At 50.2% G+C, this 23,687-nt stretch overlaps 1 protein-coding gene across 2 annotated transcripts in view; it reads left to right on the top strand.

Moving 5' to 3' along the window:
* The window catches only part of PPM1H (protein phosphatase, Mg2+/Mn2+ dependent 1H), a 247,544-nt gene that overhangs the window by 150,885 nt on the left and 72,972 nt on the right, over positions 1-23,687 (top strand). For both annotated transcript variants that reach the window (XM_079775920.1, XM_079775921.1), the window contains exons 5-6: positions 1,223-1,307; positions 18,588-18,706. In XM_079775920.1, the coding sequence (XP_079632046.1) occupies positions 1,223-1,307; positions 18,588-18,706 (204 nt within the window). The remainder of the gene's footprint in view (positions 1-1,222; positions 1,308-18,587; positions 18,707-23,687) is intronic.

Here is a 23,687-nt window from a genome sequence, read left to right as displayed (position 1 = left end):
TTTGGGAACAGCCTCTGGAGGGGAGGGAGCGGTGCCAGGCCTTCTTGGCACGAAGAACGTGGCCTCCCCCGGAGCCAACGCGGCGGTGCCTGGAGCTGAGCTCGGCACAGGCGCGTCATGTCCGGGGCTCCGGCGTGTCCTGGTGCCTCAGGTGTGTCCACGGGCCTTGGTGTCCGTGGCCTTCCCAGGGGAGTGTGCCAGGCCTCCTCTGGCCGCCTGCGAACAGGGAGCTTTGGGTTTGAACAGGATGCAGTTCCCCGAGCCACTTCCATTTGTCATAGGAATGGCGTCGGAGGACAGGAACGGCCTCGGGGAGGCGGCTCCACAGTTAAGGGCCCTGCAGCCCCTCCCTGAGACATCTGCTTTGGGGAGCTCTGTTCTCTCAAAAGTCCTGGCGTCAGCAGTAGCGCTTGGGCACATTTTGGGGCGGGGGCAGGCGTGAATTTACTGAACTTGCACGCGGGATGAGAGTGGATTTTCCTGGGCCCAGGATGTCACCCTGAAACTCAGGAGCTTCAAATCTGGGGCGTTTTCAGAGTCTGATGAGCCTGTGGGCCGCTGGGATCTCACTACGATGCATATTCCATACAGTCAGTCCAGGGCAGCCCCTGAGAGTCTGTATTTCTGGCAAGTTCCAAGGTGAGGCCGGTGCTATGGCCCGCAGACACTGAGCAGCCGGGATCTAGAGCTGTGCTGTCGACTGCATTACACACTAGCCACTTGTCACTGCGTGAACTTAAAGCTAAATTAGTTAAAATAAAATAATTCCATTTCTCGGCGGCACTGACTACACAGCTCAAACGCTCAGTACCCTACGTGGCGGCCAGGTAGGGCTGCACAGATGAAAACACTCCCGTTATCCCAGAAGGTTCCACTGGAGAATGCTAGTCTATAGTGAGCCCCTGTTGCATCACCCATGTACGCACCCCTGTATTCACTGAGCATCTACTACGTGGTGAGTCCCGGAGCTGGGCATTCATGTGTGGGTCCAGCGAGCAGAAATAGGGCACATAAGCTCACTGGCGTGTGATGTTCTTACAGAACCGACACCTGCGTGGTGTCGTTGTGTGCGGTAGAGTTGGTCACGAGGACCGTTGCCCTGGGGGTTGGAGGAGAAAGTCTCCCGTTGGCATTTGATGTGTGTTCTCAGCCAAGCTGGGAGTGAGCACAGCATCGGGGCGCCTGGAGACCGGCTGCTGATCATGCGTTTTCCCCGTTGCAGGGCCATCATCGTCAGGAATGGAGAAATCATCCCCATGTCTTCGGAATTCACCCCCGAGACGGAGCGCCAGCGACTCCAGTACCTGGTAAGCGTCCCGTGGGTCTGGCAGCGCGCTGGCGTCAGGGGGGCCTCCGGGCTGTGAGGGAGGAACACGTTGTTCCTGACGTGGGAGCGGGCCCACAGCCGTGGAACGACATATGGCATGAGCTCCCCCACACACACCTTCCGATCACACATCCTGCTCCGTGTGTGACGACACACGCCACCTGCGTGAATGTATCACTGCGGCTGATCTTCTCCCATCTGTGGCCAAACGCATGCTCTGTTTCTCCTCCTTTTTTCCCCGCCCCCAGAGGACTACATCTTTATAAAGCGAGATCACACTGAAATAAGTAACGTCGCTGAGTCATCAGAAACCAGTTGTTTTACTTTAAAAAGTAGGAAGCACTAGGATGCTTCTGATGGACACTCTCCAAAACCCCTATGTCCTTGTCTAAACAGCGAGGACATTTGTGTCTTCGGGGTGCGGTGTTTGGACGGTCTCCAGCATTCGTGACCCGGTGGCTCAATATTTCACTGCGGATGTGATTTCCCCTCTCCCTGCGCCAGCCTCGGGCTGGCTTTTTGTCCGGATGGTGGCAGTCGGGATGCAGCCACTCAAGGCATTCCCTCAGGTGCAGCAGTGACCCAGGGAAGGTCAAGGGTGACCCTGCACCGCGAGCCTCTGGTGGACAGGAGAGCATCGCCCTGCTTCCCCCCTGGGCTGGTGTGTGCCACGGGAAGTGCGGGGTTGAGGCCCGCAGGCGCCTTCTTCCTTGGCCTGCCGCTCAGAGGGGCTCGGCCCGGATCCCGTGGTGAGGAGGACGCAGCCCGAGAGCCTGCTGACTCGCCACTTGCCCCGGTGTGCAGTCTCCCGGATCCTTTGGGACAGGGGCAGTGTCAGCAAATGTTTCTGCCCTGGAAGTAAGTTCTCCACGTAGATCACTGTCTTTGGGGTGAAATGATGAGAGGGGGCTGTTTGGTTTTTCAGAGCCTGAGAATCTTTGCTTCACTTGGAGATTTGAGTTTTCTAGAAAACAGAACAGACATACTTCCCCGACCTCAAATGACAGAGGCCGGAGCAGGGCAGGGTGAGCGTCTCAGGCCAGTGGCTTTGCTCGTCCTCCTAGATTACTTTAGGTGGGCGTCTTTGGGGACTCGCTGTGCGAAGAGTTTTGTGGGTGAAGCACTTCCTTGGCAGCTGGCTTTCTTTTTGGAGAACATGACCCTCTGCGCTTAGACAAGAACTGATCCAGGCTCCTCAAAAAGGACTTTGTTCGTGTCTCTGCATTTCAGCAGGTGTGTGAATGGCCAGGATTTGATTACTCTGTTTGGTTGACAGTTTCCCTCAATTTTCTCGTCTGTCCTTTTCTTTGTTTTACTCAATAAGTAAGCTCTGGCCGAAACCAGTTTGGCTCAGTGGATAGAGCGTCGGCCTGCGGACTGAAAGGTCCCAGGTTCGATTCCGGTCAAGGGCATGTATCTTGATTGCGGGCACATCCCCAGTGGGGGGTGTGCAGGAGGCGACTGATCGATGTTTCTCTCTCATCAATGTTTCTAACTCTCTATCCCTCTCCCTTCCTCTCTGTAAAAAACCAATAAAATACATTTAAAAAAAATAATAATAAGTAAGCTCTGTTGCTTTGGGTAGCTGCCTGGTACATAAAACAGCTGGCATCCAGCACCGATGTGGAGACATTTCTTCCCTCTTTACCAGCGATGGTTTTCTAACCTTTCTGTTGTTTCCAAGGAGAAGCACTGCTCCCAGGAGCCCAGACCTTAGGGCCCTTCATCTTCTGTGCAGGCTGGGCAGGCGGGGTCCTGCAGCATCCCCGGGGGTCCTCATTCTGGTCCCAGCTCTGTTCCTGGCCAGTTGGGTAGTCTTGTGCGAGTCTCAACATTTCCAGTCCTCGAATTGTCACTTAGAAAAGGGCGAGCTAGATCGGAGGGTCAGCAAGGCCCTTTGCGCTGCAGGGTGTCTTCCAGGCAGAGTTCGTACCCACTGGCCTCCTTGCCATCTCTCTGGTGTCCTCCAATCCGCCTTCCCCAAGCCACACATGTGGTCTAATCGCGGCCCTCCTCACTCCCGCCTAAAAACCTTTGGCTTCCCATCATGCACAGAATGCAGGCCACCCTTGGCAGACCCAGAATCCTCATCCCCACCCTCCTCTCCAGCATCATCTCACGGCTACTCCCGCTGACGCCATCATGTCGGGCGTCAGCACAGACCACTGTCTTCCATGTACAGGACACACTGTGACCTCGCCAACCTCCATGCCTTTGGAAATGTGCACTGCCTAGATGACCCTTTTCCTCCTCTCTGCCAGGAAAACGCCACCTCATTCTTTGAGACCCCAAAGCAAATGTCACTCCCTCTAGGAAGTGTCCCCTAACCCCCCAGAAGTCAGTCCCCAGTGCTCATACAGCACTGTGTGAGCTTATAGTATTGTACTAGAGGCCCAAAAATTCATGCAATGGAGTGGGGGGTCCCTCAGCCCGGCCTTCCCCCTCTCACAGTCCGGAAGCCCTCAGGGGCAGGAGGTGACCCGGTGATCAGGGGAAGACGATGCCCTATCACACCTCTGTTGCTGCCACTGCCAGCAGCGCAAGCCTCAGCCGGCCCTGGTTACCTGAGCCTCAGCCGGCCCTGGTTACCTGAGCCTCAGGTGGCCCTGGGCAGTTGGGCAGCCACCATCCGAGGCTTGCCTGTGCCTCGGGCCGGCCCTGGGTGGCTGGGGGGCTGAGGGGACTGGGGAACATGGGAGGCAGGCACGAGGAGCAGCTGAGGGGACTGGGCGCCGCCATCTTGTGGCTGTGGGCACCGCCATCTTTGAGGGCATGGCAGTCAATTAGCATATTTCCTCCTTATTGGCTGTGAGTGCCACCATCTTTGAGGGTGGGGCAGTCAATTAGCATATTCCCTCCTTATTGGCTGTGGGCGCTGCCATCTTTGTGATGTCGTGGGGGTCAATTAGCATATCCCCTCTTTATTAGATAGGATAGGCTTATTTTGCCTCCCCTTACAGACTGAGTCTAGAGGACCAGCCCCTTAGTCACCTGATATCTCCAGGACCAGTGTTACAGAAGTTACCAGGCGGTGGAAGACAAAACAGCCAGGCACTCAGAAGATTCAGAAAATGCACTTTAATTGCAGGAGCACCCGTGCTGTGACTCAGGGGAATCAGTTTCCCAAAGCTGAGCACCGAATGTGGGGGAGGGGCGGAAGGCGTGTTCCCTTTTATCCCCCTAGTTTCTTTGTCTCCCAAATATGGACCAGGCTTCCGGACTTTTTGTGGGCTTTTGCGGCCCCTGTGACGGTTGTAAGGGGGGAAGTGAAATAACAACCAAGACCCCATCTGGCACTGGCAGTCAGACCCCGCTGTGGGGCTATGTATGGTTATAGCTCCTGTTAAGGTAAGCATTCAGGGAAACAGGTTTTGCAAGGCTAGCTAGGACACAAGCGGAAATGGGGTTGGGGCTAGCAAGCATATGCATCGGAAGGCAGGTTGGGGGGCCTCAAGCTGCCTTCACACCAGTACAGAGGAGGTACTGACACGGGATCTGTTGGCTGACTGACGTCTAGATCATGACCACACAGCACTTTCCCCTCCACCTTCCCCCAAAACCTATCTCAGCAGCACCCGTGCCTCCCAAGCCTTGACGCCAATGCATCCCCTCCTTGCCCCTGAGTGAAAACTAGTTCCTGTTTTCCTGCTAGAAGCAATGGGTAATAATCCCAGGTTAATTTTTTAAATTTTGAAATAATTTCACATTTTCATGTTATAAGAATGTGGCAAAAAAAACAACAACAAAAAAAAACTCAAAACGTTGACTTTTGAGGAGGGATCGGAATGCTGACATGTTTCAGATTCCTGAGTGTCAGTCGTCTATTTTGGGATGGCTTCAGCTCTCAGCTTTGTCACGCAACAAGGCTGTGATTTCAGCAAGGCCCTTTACCAAGCCCAGCTTCGCCGTCTGCAATGGGCATAGAAAACCTCAGAAGGCAGGTGTACGGGTTAAATGAAATCACATAGGCAGATTCTTTTGTGATACCCAGTACTCATTTGGTATTATGTGATGCATCAAAGTCTTGACACTTCAAATCCTACTGGCCCACAAACCACAGTAATGTTTTTCTTCTTCTTTTTACTTGGTAATCACTCCTAATGTTCCTCAGAGTAATGGGTGTTTTGGTGTCGCTCTTGAACAATTAGTGTGGACATTATTAGTTCCCAGACCTGAGCCTAATGTCTGAATTTCTAAAAGGGAAGCACACTGTCCCCCTTCTCTTTAATCCTTGCTCCTAAACCAGGTAGTTTTCTCTACAAAACTCTTCTCCCCCAACAACAGGAGTGTGAGTGAATAGGATATGAAATATCCTGGTTGTCCAGCGTCTTCTTCTGTAGGAGTCTAAGAATGTACACTTTGAAATGAACAGATCCAGTGGTAGTCACGTGACCGATGATGCGAATCTTTGTGAAGTATTTGAATTAGGGGATTTATAGCATACAATAACCTTGTGGTGAAATCTTTACAGTAAAGTATTGAGAGAATTAGGATGTTTTTAGGGTAAAATCTTGAAAATGATATCAGTGTGACCTGGACTTCTCTCAGCCCAGCCCCGGCCTGGGCTGTGTGACCTCAAGTCCCCCACTCGGGATCTCTGCATCTCCTTTCCTCCTCAGTGGGATCATGGAATACTTCTCATGTGATAGTCATCATATGTTCTGAAATTGATATGAGAAGTAATCCCACGGTAATATAAAATACACGACCGGCAGTCCTCGGGTTACGTCAGACTCGACGTACGTCGTTTTGTGGTTATGTCGCCATCTCCCATTTATTTATAAAAAAAAAAGTTCCGTCATTTCGACGGATGTACATATGAGCTTTATGTTTTTTATTATTTATTTACCACAAGTAAAGGTCAGGAATTGTTATCTTTCTTTTAAATTTTTTTTTACTGTTTCACTTCATTACTGCTGTGTATGTGTTCCATGTGGGTGACGTAGGTGCTTATGTAGGTGGGTTCCGACTTAGGGCGAAAATCACATTACGTCTCCGGTAGAAACGGATCTCCGACGTAACCCGAGGACCTACTGTATATATCTTATAATTTTGAGTGCACCGAATTTTACCCGATTCATTTTTTTTTGGAAACATTTTTCTGGAACTAATTGTGAAGCAGTTTAGTGTAATGATAGCTGTCTCCTTAACAAATGAGTACATAGCTGGGGAGTTAACAGTGTAGTCTTTTTTCTTAGGTCAAATTAAATTTTATTTTTATGAGGTGTGAAGAAACACTTACGATAGAATTATTAAAACTTCTAGGTCCTTAGAGGCTTGGTTTGAGCAGCTGTCTGCAGCCCCAGGGCTGTTTGACTAGTAGAAATGGTTAATGATTTTCTTGGATGGAGGGAGGGCTTGGAGCCCTCGGTACTTGGACCATTTGGACCCGTGTGCAGAGGAATGTCCTTGGAATGCACGGTGTGGATTTGGGGGATTGTGGAGCTGGAAGCAGATTACAGGGTGATGGGTGCGGCAGGCACGTTCATTGTGTTTGGTCTGCATGCTGACCTCCAGGGCCCTTCCTGGGTCTCCCAGTGTAATGTGAACTCTGCTCCGTGGATTCCTGGGCCGGTGATTAATCACGCAGGCTTGTGGGTTTGACGTGTTCACACAGAATGTGGCAGGTGTGTGATGCAGGGGCCGGGCTGACTTCTGCCCCCGCAGCTGGGGAGGGCTGATGATCCCAGAGTCATGAATAAGCCTTGCTCTTCGGCGGGGCTTTCTTTTTATTAATGTTTCCCAGGTGACTGAAATGAAACACTAAGGGGTCCAGCAAACTAGACAGCCTGTGTGGGTGGAGCCAAGGCCCAGATAGGCGGGAACGCGGTCCGCTCCATAAGCATTTCCCCGCAGAGCTCACCGTAGGCGTGAGGGTGACGGCTCCCCTTCCCTTCTGCTGGGCATATTTTAAACTCTGATTTGATTACATTAAGATGTGCTGATACCATCAAACCTTCCAACAGTGTACTTCTGTCCTTGTGGGTGCTCCAGCCCTGCAGCTGTGTTTCCCCAAGGGCAGCATAAGGAAGAGTTAAAGTGGTTTCAAATACACATTTGGTTGGTTCACCCAAGTGCAGTATTATCCGAGATGATCTCTTGTGGTGTCCTCGGACCTGCCCCAGCCTCCTACACCGAGTCTGGTTCTTCTGTCGGCCAACTGATTCCCTAGTGCTGGGCTCGGCTGGGTTTCAGAGCTATCTTCCAAAAAGTAGACTCCTTCCCTGAGCCTGAACTTGCTTTTAAGACAGGATGGCTCAGCGGTTGAGCGTTGACCTATGAACCAGGAGGTTGTGGTTCGATTCCCAGTCAGGGCACATGCTCAGGTTGCAGGCTCGATCCCCAGTGTGGGGCATGCAGGAGGCAGCCGATCAAGGATTCTCTGTCATCATTGATGTTTCTCTCTCTCTCTTCCTCTCCCTTCCTCTCTAAAATCAATAATATATCTATCTATATATATATATATCTATATATATATATAGATATATATATATATTATTATTATTATTATTATTATTATTTTAAGACAGGAGGCTATAACCGGGAGAATGAAGTATGCTAGTGAGTAAATGTGATAGACCTGCCACCTCGACATCACACCTGACCTTGAGAGCAGGTGGTCACATCTGAGAGTCTGGCTCCGTCATCCGGAAGCGACTTCACCACCGCTTTGCTCTGCTCGATGATTGAATCATGGAAATCGTCACTCCAATCCCCATTGAACCCCCTTTCACAAAGCTGCATATGAGTTTCACAGTGTCCAATGGGAGACATGGCAGGCTACCGTAGTTGACATTTTTCATGTTGACTGTAGATCCCACTGGTTACACTGGTGTTACCAGGAAGCCAGGGCGTTGGAGCACCAACGGGCGCTGCCCAGGCATCTGGAGGCACAGCTTCCATTCGGCTGCCCCGGGAGCCCTGCCTGGCTCCAGGGAGACTCTGAGACACTCACCCTTATCATTGAACCCCACCACTTCCAGAGCCCTGATTCTGAAAATGAGTATAAAGGGACGTTTTGTTTATTCCAGGTTGGGGTGAGTCAGAGACTTGATGCTGAGGCATTATGAACCTACTATGTAGACCTAAGCAGGTACATTCCATATGGCAGAACACAATCAGCATGAGAATGTATCCCTAAATTTTCTTCTTTAAAAATAAATTCGTCTTTTCTGCACAGTTGCTACCCATATACACTGTTTAGGCTCTCTAAAACCCCCTGTCCCTCTACCCAACATTCTGAATAAAAAGTTGGGCGCATAAAGTCAGAGCCATCTGTCCACAGGGTCCCTTAAGAATTGCCTGGGTGTAAAGAAGCGAGGTAATATCATGCCCCCTTTAAATAAGGTCAGGCTCATTCTGCTTTGAGAGGTAGGTGGGATTCACTGAGGCTTTTCAGGCAGACACTTAACTGGCTGTCACATCTTTTCTGTGCCTCAGTTGCTTCCTCTGTGACACAAGGTAACTGCAGGACCCTCACAGGATGGTGTGAGGATTAATGTGTTAATACTGCAATATGTGTAATGTGCTTACAACAGTGAATAGACCAGAGACCAAATAAAACCTCTTAGTTTTCAAATCTAACTATGCAGGAAGGACTTTTTCATGGCCACCCTGCCATTGGGACCACGTCTGTGACCTTTTCTATAATGTCTAAGTTCCATTTGCATAGGCAGAGAGATCCCAGATATGCAGGCATATCCTTTTTTGCTGACATGAGTTGTTTTTTCTTCAAATGAATGTCTTTCCTCCAGTTTTTACTTAGGAAGAAAAAGCATTAGGCAAATGAATATGGAAACCTTATATATTTTGTGGGAATGAGTAGTTTTTACCCCCTATTCTGTACATTAAACTGGGTAGAGTTGACAGATCTAGGCAATTTTGTGTAACATGTCCATTTGAATACCAGTTTCCATGGGGGATTCTTTATCGTAAGATAGAAATTTTACAATTGGAGTTATTTTAGGGGCATGCTCCTTCCCTCTGGTTGATCCCATGCAAAATTTAAACGTGAACCTTTCTTGACATCCACATAAACCAGACAGAATTTCATCAGCATTCAGTTCTATCATAGCTTATAGACACAAGCTTGGTTCTTATTATTTTGCGATTTTTAAGGACAAATTAAGACTGAGAAAATTCTTTAGGAAAGAGTCTAACCCAGTGATGGCGAACCTATGACACGCATGTCAGCACTGACACGCGTAGCCATTTCTGATGACACGCGGCCGCTGAGGTGGCCGCATGCCGAGGATGAAACATTTGCTGCTCCTGAGGATGAAGCATTTGCGAAATAATGTTTTTTCCTCAAAGTGACACACTACCCGAGTTATGCTCAGTTTTTTGGCGAAGTTTGACACACCAAGCTCAAAAGGTTGCCCATCACTGCTAACCCATGCATATATCTCAGCTGTTTCACCTTTTTCTTCCTCCCTTTCGCTTCCCCTTCCCCTACTCCTTCCCCTCCCTCCCTCCCTCCCTCTCTCCCTTCCTCCCTTCCTCCCTTCCTTCCTTTCTTCCCCAAACCAATATACTGCGTCTCTGCCCTGTAAGCCAGGCAGGCAGCCGGGGCTCTGGGGAGCCGCCCGTGTGATGTTAGTGTGACTATTTGTGGTCACCAGCGGTTTGGCTGACGTTATTAATTTCATTTCATCTGTGACCTTAGACTTTCTCTCATGATAAATCATCTTGAAATGGATGACTTCCAGTTCTCCTCTCATGTAATCTGACGAGGTTTATTCCCCCTTAAGGGCTAAAAGAGGATAAATTGCTTAATTATTTTAAAGATTTGTGTTAAACACTGAAAACCCTCATTTTGATAACTTCCTTTCAAATATTGAGAGGCCTGAAGATTTTTAAAAAATGAACGCAGATAAAAGTTTTCTAACTAGAGGCCTTGACGAAATATTCCCTGTTACGGAATCTGCTCTCTCATTTGACACGAGTGTTTTCACTTTCCGTATTCTGCTGATGGGAGTGGAAATTGGGACAGCTACCTTGAAAAAGGGTTTGGCAGTGACTCTGAAAGCTGGGCAGGCACTCCTAGGTGCGCACCTAAGCGCGGTGTGCCCAGGCGTCACCAGGAGACTAGAACGTGCACACGGCACTGTCTGTAACAGCCCAGACGGGCACGGGCCCGGGGCCCGGGGAGCAGGTGGGTGGGTGGATGTGGCAGTCACGGGGGAATGCTGTGCAGCCCCCGCACGAACACGCCGTCGTGCACACGGTGACATGGATGATCTCACAGGCCTCACGTCCAGCGAGGGGGGCTGCCCCTGGGGTTCCATAGGGATAGAGAGACGACAGCACCGGCCTGGAGGATAGGGTCGTGCTTCCCTTTGGGGAGCCCCAGTGATCAGACGGGATCCTGACCCCAGGGCGCTGGCAACACTCTGTTTGTTGATCTGGGTGCCAGTGCCATGAGTGTGTTCAATTTGTGAAAATTCATCAACCTGTACACTTGTGATAGAGCACCTTACTGTGTATATATGTATTTTTTCATTGAAAAGTCTTTATAAAAAGTACTCTCACTGTATTTAGCTGTGTATTGCCCTTTGCAGGGAGTGCCCTATAGGAGCCCAAGGTGAGCGGCAGACAGGACACACTCCTGCCACCTCTGCCCCCCCACACACCGGCCACTTCCTGCCTCCGTGCATCTGCTCTTGCTGCCCACGCCCCGGAGCCCTTGCTTGACCAACTCCCAGCTCCTTTTCCGATTCCCTCCCCATTCTTGGTCCCTTAGCCCCGGGGATACCTCCGTTTCTCCTCAGTCTCCCCCACGAGAGTGTGAGCTCTAACCAGAGGACCCTCTTTCTTTATTCTTTGAATTCTTAGCCCCTGGTGCCTGGCCCGCTCAGGAGCTCATGTGTTAGATGCACACATTCCTTTGGCTTGATACCCCCAAACCTGGGATAGTCTCCTCATTGGCCGACACCACTCACTGGCAAGCTGACAACAGGCGTCAGGAATAAAAGTTATCAAAAGGAGGAAGCATTTTATGCTCCCCAGCAGATAGCTTGGAGTCAGCTCAGGACCCGTCTTCACAATGTCCCCAGGAAGCCGGTGCTCCGTCTCCTCCCATAACCTTTACACACACATCACTGTCCGGGATCCCGGTTCCTGCTTCCCTCCCGGCCTCTCCCTGCCTTGCCAAGGTGCTCACAGCCCTTCCCCAGCTGGAGGGTGGGGCTCAGGACCCTGTGCTGTGGAGGAGACAGACCTGGCTGACATTCCTCACCCACTCCTCTCCAAAAGGGTCTCCTCTTCCAGCCTGCTCCCTCCTGTCTGCTCCAGCCCCTCCGCAACTCAGAGGCTCCCTCTAGGGTCCCAGTGCGGTGTTCACCCCCTGCCCCCCGGAAGCTGGTTGCTGCCCAGGGCTAGAGAGGAGAGGTCAGAAGAAGACGTCCAGTCCCCCGGCCCCAGCCCTGCTGTCCAGCCACTTCTTGGCACAGCGGGTACCCCAGCATCCTCTCCTGAGAGACGGCTCTTCTTCTTGTCACTGGCAGATGTAATCCTGTCTGGAAGCTTCTTCTCAGCTGCCCAGACCCTGGGTGACAAGGACATGTCCTGCCCTCTGCTTAGCAACCCTGTGTTCTCCAGAGCCCTTAGGACCCGGGGTGACCAGCCTTTGGTTTTGCCAGGGCAGTGGTTCCCCGGCTTCCCCAGGTGCTGTGTGGCACACACGTGAACTCCAGGTGTACCTCCTCCCCGCCTCCCCCTCAGGCGCACGCTGTTATGTGTCCTTGAGGGAAAGCCTCAAATTTTAGGATAAAAAAATGGAGGTACAACAAGCGGTCCATTTTTTCACATGGGGCATGCCAGCACATTTTAAATGAGATTTTAGTATAAACCAAATTTCTAGATTTCTAGTTGGCATGCTTATTAGTAGAAAAGAGAAATAACATTATTTAGCTATTCTTAGGGTCGTGAAATATCATGGGATTTTAAATGATGGAACCAGGACCCTGCAGTCCATGGGCCAATGCTCTATCCACTAGCTGGTTTGGCTCAGTGGATAGAGCATTGGCCCATGGACTGCAGGGTCCTGGTTTGATTCTGGTTAAGGGCACATGCCTGGGTTGCGGGCTCGATCCCCAGTAGGGGCCTGCAGGAGGCAGCCAATCAATGATTCTCTCTCTCTCTCTCTCTCTCTCTCTCTCTCTCTCTCTCTTTCTCTCTCTCCCCCCTCCTCCCTCTCTGAAATCAATAAAAACATATTTTTAAAAATAATAATAAATAAATGGTATAACTGCACCCACCCACCCACACATGTGGTTTTACAGGAAGGAATTGGTCAAATTACGAAGTTAGCTAAATCCAAAAGGTCGTCGTGTGTGTCCAAATTTGTTTTTATATGCTGTGGACCTTAGTTTTAATGTTTTCAAAAGATTGAAAGCTGTGCTGTGTTATTTTGTAGAGTTTAATCACTCAAAGCAATTGTGTAAAGCAGGTTGAAATGTTCCGTATTGATTCTTTCAGCAAACCCTTAGTTAGAGAGCCTTTATTGCGTTAGGTGCTGTGCCGGGCACTGGAGTGTAGCTGAGGTTTTAAAAATAATAAACATGTTTAAGTGTATTATTACTTAATCATTAGCTGCTATTACTTTCATCCAATGCAGATGTTTCTAACATACGTGTATATGAATAGCATCGTCAGAGAGGAAAAGAAAAACTATATCCAGCATATCAGCTACATAAGGAATGTTTAGGAGAGTGTCTGGAGTTTTTACTTGCTCCCTTCTTGGATTTTCATCCGGTTAAAGTCCACATTTTTAACAGGCCAGCATCCCTATGAAATGAACTCTGGGAAGAGGCCATAGTCACGTGGACATACTGGTGAGCTGCCCAGGTATGAGCAGTGGAGTAAAACATGTGAAAAGTGTCCAGGAATCTTACAAGTTTGGAATCAGTAAATCACAAGGTTTTATGGTAGAAAAGAACCTAACAAACTCCTGCTTCCACACTTGACAGACTTTAAACTTTGCATATGTTGCTTACATTGAGTTAGAAGTAAAATCATTTTCGACATTCAAGATCCCAAAATGCTGACTTGAGCGATGCTTGCCGCCGGGTAGTAGACCAGCACCAGTGATTAACATAACCAGCCACGTCCCTGATCCTGGCAGGCCTGGAGACGATGTTTGTGGGTTCCCAAGTTGTGGGGCCGCTCTGCTTCTGAGAACAAAGGTCCCCGGGCCGGCCTGTTGGGAAGCAGCATGCTTCTGCGCCCCCGCATTGGCGCAGGCCCCACCCTGGCTGGCCCCTCCCCGTGACCTTAGCTTTTCTTCTGATGATTGGAATAAGAAGGGGCAGTGAAGCTCCTCTCAGCTATTCTCTAAAACCAAGTTAAAAAACCCAGTTCTCCAAAAAAAATTTTTAGTGTGTGTGGTGTTTTTTTAAAACAAAAGTAATCTATGTCCAATGGTAGAAATATTTGTGAATATGAGTAAGTTAAATACAAAGCTGTCCTAACATGCTATGATATTCTGATGAGTTTCTGTACATATATCAACCCTATACGTATGTTGAAGCCCTACCCCCGGTGTGCTGAATTTGGAGATGGGGGCCTTTACAGAAGTAAGGAGGTTAAGTGAGGTCACAAGAGTGGGGTCCTGATCTGATAGGGTTAGCATCCTGACAAAGGGAGACCCAGAGAGCTGGATTCTCTCTCCATGAGTGCACAGGGGGTGGGCCACGTGAGCATGCAGGGAGAAGGCGGCTGTCTGCAAACAAGGAAGAGAGCCCTCACCGGGCAGCCAATCTGCTGGCACCTCGATCTTGGACTTCCCAGCTTCCAGAACTGTGAGAGATAAGTTTTTATTGTTTAAACCCTCCACTATGTTGATGTAACAGCTAAGCTTACGAGGACAGACCATATGTGTAAACTCTCTTAAGTATGGAGATGCATGAATAAGCAGAAGTGCACTTTTCCTCTGCAAACCAACGTGTATGTCCCATTATATTTTAGCATCTCTTTTCATTCATCAGCCACCTGTTTTCTCTGCTTGTACTTAACTCTTGAGTTGTTGTTTTCTTTGACACCAGTAACTCCATCATGTCTGACAAATGCAACAGTCATGAGTATGGAAAGTGCTGGTAAAAAGGGGGCCTATAATTAGGATGTGGATGGTGATATTTAAAAAAAAAACAAAAAAACAGTAAAAATATGTCAGAGGAACCCATGGAATACACAGATTCTCTGGCAGGCCATGGCTGTGACAGGAACCGTATCATGCACCATGTGAGATATGCTGTGGCAGTTAGCAAGACAGGAAGAAAAATAACTAACGATAGAGAAATCTAAGGAGGTGGCATCGGTACCAGTGGGGGCTGAACATCACAGTATCCTCAGAGCTAAGATGCCCTCTCTTCCCTTTCTGACAAATCTGAAGCTGGGGTGTGTTACAGTGGATTGCTGCTGTCAGCCAGATGGCAGGCACGACCTGGGCGTCACCCCCCTGGGCATGTGCAGACAGCAAAAGAGCAGCCCCAGACCTGCGGGGACGGGAGCCCAGCAGCTTAGAAGAAAGCCCTGCAGACAAAAGCGAAGCACTCTTTGAACCTTTTGGGATCCAACTAGTTGTTCACAGGCCGGGCTGGGAGGCAGCGCTGAGACTTGCTCAGCCGCATTCCCGAAGCCGAGTCAGAAGTAAGCTGGCTCTAGATCGTTGCAAAGCGGACCTCAGAACTCCGCACCCCAGGCTGGAGGCTTGTCGTTCTTTTGTGGATTGTTTAAGAAACGCTGCCTCACCAGCGCTCCCACGGAACACACGCCACCGTTGTGTGGAAAAGCATGAACGTGAATGATTCAGAGTTGACAGCTGATGCGGTGGATTCTCAAAGTGAAAAAGGTTTGGAAGACCTCAGCCAATACACCTCACTTGTATATTCCTTTTCAAATATACACGGTAGCGGTAGACAATACAGGCTCGTCTGAGTCGAAAGGAGCTCTTTCAAAAAGAATAAAATAAAAATTTGAAGTAGTAAGAAAGCAGTGTGCACAGTTTAATTGGCAGCCTTTCCCCTTAGAGGTAATAAAACTCGGTGCAGCTAATCCAGGGCATCCGGCGTGGATGCACTAGAGCTGCCTTTGGTCATCATGGGAGAAGCAGGCGGCTGTTGAGACCCTGACAGGCTCTGCGTGGGAAGGGGCTGCAGGTGTCAGTGTTTAATTTAAGGCCCCTTTGCACCTGCTCATCCTCAGAGAGAGAGGTGAGGTGGCCCCTGCAGATGGCAGAGCTGCCGAGGAGTCCCAGCTACCCGCGGGCATCTGCCTGGCAGATCTTCCCGCACGACTGGCCATGCACGTGTATGCGGGCGGGAGGCGGGAGGGCACCTGCGTACAGCACGGCAGAGCGCCCACTCGTCCTGCGATTAAGAGACAAAATGCCTGGAACTCTGTACATTCGCTCCTGTGAGTCACCAAGGTTGGTGAGGAAATGTACTTGGGAATGACCTTTGTATCTAATGTGTTTGCTGATCATATACTATACATGTGTCGTGTGTCTATACTTACACACGTGTTCATTTATGTATAGTCATCCCGGCGTCTGTGAGGGATTGGTTCTAGGACCACCACGTATGCTCAGGTCCCTTTTATAGAACGGCGTAGAACAATGTGTACAGTCGGCATCTGTGGGTACGGAGGGACAGCTGTATACATGTATATCTTACACAAAGATCTGTGTATATATGACGTAGTTCACATAAGCTCTCACACTCACATCACACATTGTTTGATAACCTGCTTTTTACAGACACATCACCTCTTTCTGTGTCATTACGTCGTCTCTGTGGCATCGTTGTAAAAGACAGCGTAGAGTTCTTTCGTGTGGATTTGCACTGGTTTCTTTCGTCACGCGGATGCATTGCTTCTGGTTGCCTTGCTGTAGCATAATGTCAGGGCCGTCTCCGGGCTCGCTGTGTGCAGAGCTGCCCTGTTGCTAACTAAGGTGGATCCCCACGGGGACCTCTTTGTGATTCTGACTTTGAGTGGTCTGGGAGCACCACGATCACAGGCCTTCGGTTGTCGCCTTACTGGTTTTTGTAAATGTGTGTGTGGGAAGATGAAAGGGCCAGCAGAAGGGTTAGGGTGCGGGTCTGGGGGCGACAGGAAGCACAGGCTCTAGAACCACACAGGCCTGGCTAAGAGCTCAGGCTACGTGTCTTAACCTCTCTGGGCCTTGGTGTCCTCGTGTGTAAATTGAGTCCGTGGGATAACGTTTAGGACGGCTGGGGTAGTGACACAAAGCATATAAAGTGTCTGGTCCAGCTTGGGAGGTAGGGGGTGCGACAGAACTCCACGCCGACACAGTCCCGGCATTCTGGGAGGTGATCAAGGGCACATAGAGATGCTAGTCTTCATTGACTTCTTATGCCTCTGTTCCCTAATTGTCATGGGTGCACCAAAATAGAGGAGGAAGAGCTGCATCTGCCCGGTACCCACAGCTGGCTTCACGGGCATGTGGCCTGCAGCTGCACGGGCCCTGGGCTCAGCTTCCTGCTCTGCTGTCACGCTCTTGGATTCTTGATTTTGCACAGGGACTCCATATTTTCATTTTGCACTGGGCCCCACGGGTTATGTAGCCAGTACGGTGATTGGGAGGGTGAAGTGAGAACTCACAAAGCACTTAGCATAGCACTCCGGATGTAATGGGGCCCAATAGCTATTAAATGGATATGATTGTTTTCTTTTATGAACGGAGACAACCAAAGTAAGAGCATTATAGACATCACCTCATCATTAAAATAGTATGAGATAAATACATAACTAATCTCATTGTACAGATTTAAAAAACTGAGGCCTGAGATGTTAACCTCCTAAAATCATACAGCTTATGAGTGATAAACGCAGAGCTTAGATTCAAACCCAAGTCCATTTCCCCGAAAGCCCAAGCCATTGACCTGCCCTATTAAATATTAGTCCCCTCCCTCCTCCCTCCCTCCATCCCTCTCTCCCTCCCTCCTCCCTCTTCCCTCCCAGGGAACTTCTGTGAAACTCAGTGTTAAGTGTCCTTGACCTCTATCAGCAGCCAAGCCAAGGTTTCAGAGCCCCTCAGAGGGGACCTAGAATTCCCGTCAGACCTGGCAGGGCTTCAGCCTAAGGACAGGTCCCCTTCTCACCCTCAGGCGGGCCCTGCCTCTCACGTACCCAATCCTGCTCGGAATCACTGGCTCCAGGTCCGTTATCTGGCCAAATCTGACCAGCCCGGTGACAGTTCAGCTTGCCTCCTTTAATTCCTGATACGCTGGTGACGAACTCCCCAGGAATACCCCCAAACCACTGTGCGCATCAGCGGGAGATCCGCGGGGTCGGGTCCTGGGAAAGATGTGGGAGGGGCCTGTTTCCAGTGGGCTGAGGACGGGCCGTCTGGCTGCTGCAGGGGTCCCTTGGTTTCCTGCAGGGCCAGGCCATGGTCTGCTCTGCCCACCCTTTTCCCTGCCAAGCAGAGAGGGAAGACTCACTTCGCCCCCGTGCTGCTCCCAGGCGCGCAGGAGCGGGTGGGGCAGCCTCGGTGGCTCACGGTGCGTGGCCGCTGAGCGGGAGTTCGCACTGGAGCGTTTCTCGTTTTGGAGAGCTGGATCTGAATTTTGAACCTGACAATGAGACTGTTGGTTGTTTCAAAGCAATTCCCTAAGTAGCTGTTTGCTCAATACTTTCGTAGTGTGAACAGGGATCTGGGGGAGGGGAGGAAGCCATCTGCTCTGGGACCGTCTTCCAATTACCCGGCCACATTGCTGCAGAGCCGAAGGGAGGGCGTCCGGCAGGAAGCTCTGTCTGTGCGCCCAGCCCGCTCGCTCTGGCCGTTGTGCTGACCTGGAGACTCACGGGTTTCCAAGGCCAGGCCAGGGGGCCCAGGAGTGGGAGGGAGAGGACAGCAGAGAACGCCGAGGCGGAAAGAGAGGGGGGCTCTCTTGCCTCCCCAGCATGCCAGCAGGAAAGGGAAGCCATCCTGGATTTGAATTAAAAAGCGAACCTTGGGAGAAACAGCCTCTTTTCCTGACAGCGTTGGCCATCCATACGTGTCTTTGCTTACAATTCATTTTTCACATCAAATAACAAAGTTACATCCCTTAATAAGTTAAGTGGGTGATTTCTATTTGCATTGAGATTCTTAAATCTATTTTCCTTAAAATATGGGGACGATTTTGTGTGTGTGTATTTGAAATATGTATGGCCTGTCTCGATTTGCAAAACATCCTTGAGTCGTATTTTTTCTTCTAAATCTGTGTGTGTGTGTTTTCTCTCTTGTTGCTGTTAGGCATTCATGCAGCCTCACTTGCTGGGAAATGAATTCACACATTTGGAGTTTCCAAGGAGAGTGCAGAGGAAGGAGCTGGGGAAGAAGATGCTCTACAGGGACTTTAACATGACAGGCTGGTAAGAGCCCACTCCCTCCGCCGCCGCCAAGGTGTGTGAGGGCAGGGCCAGCGCCATCACCGGCCACTGGCGCGGTTTGGATCAGGGGGTGCCCCGACCCGGGCGTGGTCAGGGAAAGGGCGACGCTGCCTCTGCTTTGTGCCCGGGGCCAGTTCCCACGTCTCAGGGCTGGCTGGCCTGTCCGCTTCTCTGAGGTTCTCCTCGGAGACACTGGAGCCCACTAAGGTGACAAAGCCCCTCACTTCCACAGAGCAAGCATTTGGGGGCTTTTGAAACACATTGAACTTGGTTTTTTAGGTCAGGGGCTCGAAGGGCTGGTCAGAGGTTTATTGGGCCAGTCATTACCCTTGGATTGAACCTTAGCTCTGACCTTTCCAAGTGGGCAAAGTTGCATAAACTCCTTCACCCCAATGAGCCCCATTTACCATGGCTATAGTGAAAAAATATATGCTCTTTGAAGGGTCATTGTAAGGACTAGAAGTAATGAGGTACTCTCATTATTTCATCACATCCAAATGGAAATACGAAATCTTGGCAGGGGGCGTCTTACTCTCCAAACACACCTTGCTAAGCACAAGACCGTTTCTGTTGTGGATCAGGCCCACGGTGACTAGGAACCTCATCGATTTCTTCCGTGTGAAAAATAAATAGGCTGATAAAGCACTTGCAAAGGACTAGGGTTGTTGTAAGGATTAAATGAGAGGGCAGTGCCGGGCACGGGGACAGATGGGTGAAGATTTGCCCTTGGGCCCTGTGTTCCTGGCCAGTAAGCCTCTTGCCAGTCTGGAGGATGACTGGAGGATGAGACAGGTGGGCGGCTCTCACCTCGCCGGATCTCCAACTCAGGCAAAGAAGTAGATTCCGATATCTCTTCTTCTTTGTTGACCAAAATAGCTATAACAGATGGTCACAGCCCCAGTTCCCATGGTGATGACTTCTAGACTGGGAATCTTCTCCTGGGGTGCACACTGTCTCAGAGGAGCCCTGGAGCTGTCGGGGAAGAGAAGGGTTTGATCTCAGGGACACCTCCTGTTGTGCTTTGCCACCCAGAAGAGGGAATCCTCACCAGTATCCACTCCTCTTCTTCTACAACAGGACCAACAGATTGTGGCCCAAAAGCCAAGTTTTACCTGCGGCCCCTTCCTATAAATGATTTTAGTGCAGCTGTGTGTGTTTGATCTTTGGCTGCGCTACCTCAGGGTAGTTGAGTAGTTGCAGCAGACACCAGATGACCCACAAAGCCTGAAATATTTACTCCTAAACATGCACGTATTAATCAGAAAGGGCCCACTATATGTGCAGCTCTCGGTTTTGGAGATTTGGTGCCCCGGAGTCATTACCCTAACCCAGCGATTTTCCACTGGTGTGCCGCAAGAATTTTGAAAACATGCAGTACCTGCCCTGGCTGGCGGCTCAGCTGCACTGTCGTCCCATACACCATGCACTGGGGGCCGATTCCCCGCAGAGCACATACCTAGGTTGCAGGTTATGGGAGGCAACCGATCGATGTTTCTCTCTTACCTCTCTCTGTCTCTCTCTCTCTCTCTTTCTCTCTCTCTCTCTCTCTCTCTCTCTCTTCTTCCCTCCCTCCCTCCCTCCCTCCCTCCCTCCCCTCCCTCTCTAAAACATATCCTCGGGTGAGGATTAAGGGGGGGAAAGACATGCAGTACCTGACTATTTGGTCTGGAGCACTGACCTCTTTTCCCTTAGATTGTCAAATAAAAAAATGACAACAGCCAACACAATAGCCGTCCGGTGTGAATGAATCAAAATTATACCTATTTTTTGTCAGACTTGCAAAAAGAATACATATTTTAGTGTGCTGCAAAATTTTAGTAATTAGTTTGTGTGCCATGAGTTAAAAATATATATATATTGAAAATTACTGCCCTAAACCAACTGGGTGTTCTTTGTAAATTCATTGCTATCGTGTCAGCAAAATCAGCACTCTTATAGAAAAGTTGAAGCTGAGGGCTACTCTGGTTCAGAATAGCATGGCAGGGTTTGGTCTGGAGTTTGCAGAATTTGGAACAATGAAAGGAAAGGCATCCCAGGTCAAGAACCACATGGTTGTAAATGCATAAAGGAAAGAGTCCATCTGAGACAGCCAGCAAAATGGCCAAAAGAAGGGGAGCGTCTGGGAAATCCAGCTGATCTGGCATTGAGGGAACACGGTCGAGGGTGAGGGCGCCAGGCAGAGAGGTTTGGGTTTACCGTGGGAAGCAGTAGGTTACTCTGTGCGTTTCTGAGAAGAAGGAAAGATGAAAGCAATGCTTTAGGAAAGTGGTTCTAAGAGGAGTTTGAAGGGGACTGACTGGGAGAGAAAACAGATACAGATACCCAGGGGGGGCGGGGGGGGAATCATAGGAATAGATGTGTGCAGTCCCGAGGGCCAAATGGAGGGATGGAAGCAGACAATGGTCAAGGAAAGGAAATGAACAAGAAGCTAGATCATATCGACCAGATAGAAGCAACACATGTAAGAGGTAAGTCATTAATTATTTCAGTTATCTGTCTAAATATGTCTCTTCACGTAGTCGATAAGCCCCCTGCGTGGGGCCCCTGGCCTGGTCCTGTGCCTGACACATAGCAGGCAGGAAGCTAGTACTTACTGGGTGAAAGGAAGAAAGGGGTGTAATGGGCAGAGTGGAGGGGGACAGGTGGGGACAGGTGGCCATTGTGGACAGTCAGTGGGTGGAAGGGTAGGAATGAGGAGCTTGCATATGGAACATGTGGAACTTGAGGCAAGGCTGTCTGTATGTTCTTTCTAGGCCAGCCAGGCAAAGGAGATCTAAGCAGCCAAAACGAACTTGGTGAACAAATGGCTAGAGGTTACCTCCGTTCCATGGTTTTTTGAATGTAGATTCTATCCAAGTTTATATGCTGTCTTTTACACACACACACACACACACACACACTCACACACACACACACTCACACACACACATACTCTCACACACACACTCACACACACACACACATACTCTCACACACACACACTCACACTCACACACACACACACACACGCACGCAGTGCTAGCATGGCCCTCGGTACAGAAGCAGTCCATAAACGGACGGTATCACTGAGGAGCCAAGACTGAGAATGGCTTCCTCAGACCGGACCTGTGGGTTCGTTTCAGCGTCGTTCCCTCCCTACATGGCTTTGGCTGTGAGCAGGGTGTACGGACATCTTTGCTGCTTCCTACCTGTGCTCACTTTTGGTTTGAAAATGATGTTTAAGGTAAAGGAGCGCTCTTTACATCTTCGTTGGAAGACGTTGGGAAGTTTAAAGCCAATTTAGACCACGGCGTATGTAAACTCCCTCCCCCAGCTCCAATTAATTCCTTTGAAAACTTTTTAGCCTCTAAAGGAAAACCTCAGATATAGCCGTTACTTTTTAGGACTTAAAAAAATGGGACCACAATTTGCTGGCTTTCTGAGCCGGCAATTCCATGGAAAAGGAGATGAGGATTGGTAGCTTTCCCTCCCCCTCAAAGCTTTAAAGTAGAGTCGGCCCCTGAACAGCACGGGTCTGAACTGCGCAGGTCCACTTACAGGCAGGTTTTCCCAGTGGATATTCAGCCGGCCCTCTGCCTCCCCGGGTTTCTCATCCACGAATGCCACTAACTGCAGATTGGAAACAGTTTTGCGGCTGGGAGCCCGCAGGTGCAGGGGGCCGACCGGGCATTGTTCACTGCTGTGCTGAACCGCCAAATGCTGCGGGGCTCCTCCTCCTCGTTCCCATTTTGCAGTTGGGCAAACTGAGGCCCGGAGGGAGCAGGCCATTTTCTCAGCGTCCACCAGTGCACCAGTGTCAGAACAGGGACTAGGACCCAGGTTTCCGGCACTCGTTCACGGCTCTTTCTGAACTCGTGCACCGGTTAGCTTTTCTCCAGGGTAATGACTCTACATCGTTATCCCCTTTCGAGCTGTGGCATAAATTTGAGCAGGGGACCTCCCTCCACCTGGTTCAAGAGGGTGAGACGAAGCATCTGAGGAGCAGCCAATTCCTCAGGCAGTAAATTTTCTAGTCTCACTCTGACCCAATAGACCCGTGGTCGGCAAACTGCGGCTCGCGAGCCACATGCGGCTCTTTGGCCCCTTGAGTGTGGCTCTTCCACAAAATACCACTTCCTGGGCGAGTCTATTTTGAAGAAGTGGCATTAGAAGAAGTTTAAGTTTAAAAAATTTGGCTCTCAAAAGAAATTTCAATCGTTGTACTGTTGATATTTGGCTCTGTTGACTAATGAGTTTGCCGACCACTGCAGTAGACCATTGGCCAGATTGAAACACAATGCTTCACACGCGTCACTGAGAGCCCGTGTGTGATTTTGGGTGCGACGGTGGAAAGGATCCCCAGAGAACCAGCTCTCCGATGCCTAGGAAAACTGCCTGCTCTGTTAGAGGAACATGGTGCCCGCGCTCCACGGCGTGTCTGCCGCGGGAGGGAGTGCGGGAGAGGATGTCAGCTCCGGGAAGCCTTGTCTCATCGTTAAGGATGAGTCTGTTGCCTCCTGGCGGGCATCCTTTCTCTCCCACCCTTCTCTTTCTCAGGGACTGTGGACCCGCTTGGCAGGCCCAGACTGTATAGAGGACAAAAGTGTATTGTCACCAGGACCTTCATGATGAAATCAGTCTCTTCCCCGGCTCCCCCACCTCCCTTTCCGCCGCTCCTCCGATAGTTTGCCCAGTGGTTTGATTTATAAAGGCATTTTCCTCCCAGAACCCCCAGCACTAAGTCAGTCCCCGCTGGGGCCCCGCTCTCACCTTCTGTGCCTGGTGTCATTGGTCCTGGGGCCAGAATCGGCCTTGAACTCAACGCAAGCCAGTGCCCCTCCTCCCCAGCCCTTTGTGCCTGAGCTGCGACAGGGTGGTGCACACTGGCCGGCACGGTGAGGCTGTGTCCCCACCCACAGCCCTAGGAGCCCGCTCAGGCCATAATTTGCTGGTAAGCATCTGTGTTAGGGCGTTGAACAACCGT

Source organism: Cnephaeus nilssonii (assembly GCF_951640355.1).
Source record: "Cnephaeus nilssonii genome assembly, chromosome: 6".
Classification (NCBI taxonomy): domain Eukaryota; kingdom Metazoa; phylum Chordata; class Mammalia; order Chiroptera; family Vespertilionidae; genus Cnephaeus; species Cnephaeus nilssonii.
Note: the sequence above shows the minus strand (reverse complement) of the source record. Positions and strands in the feature narration are given on the sequence as shown.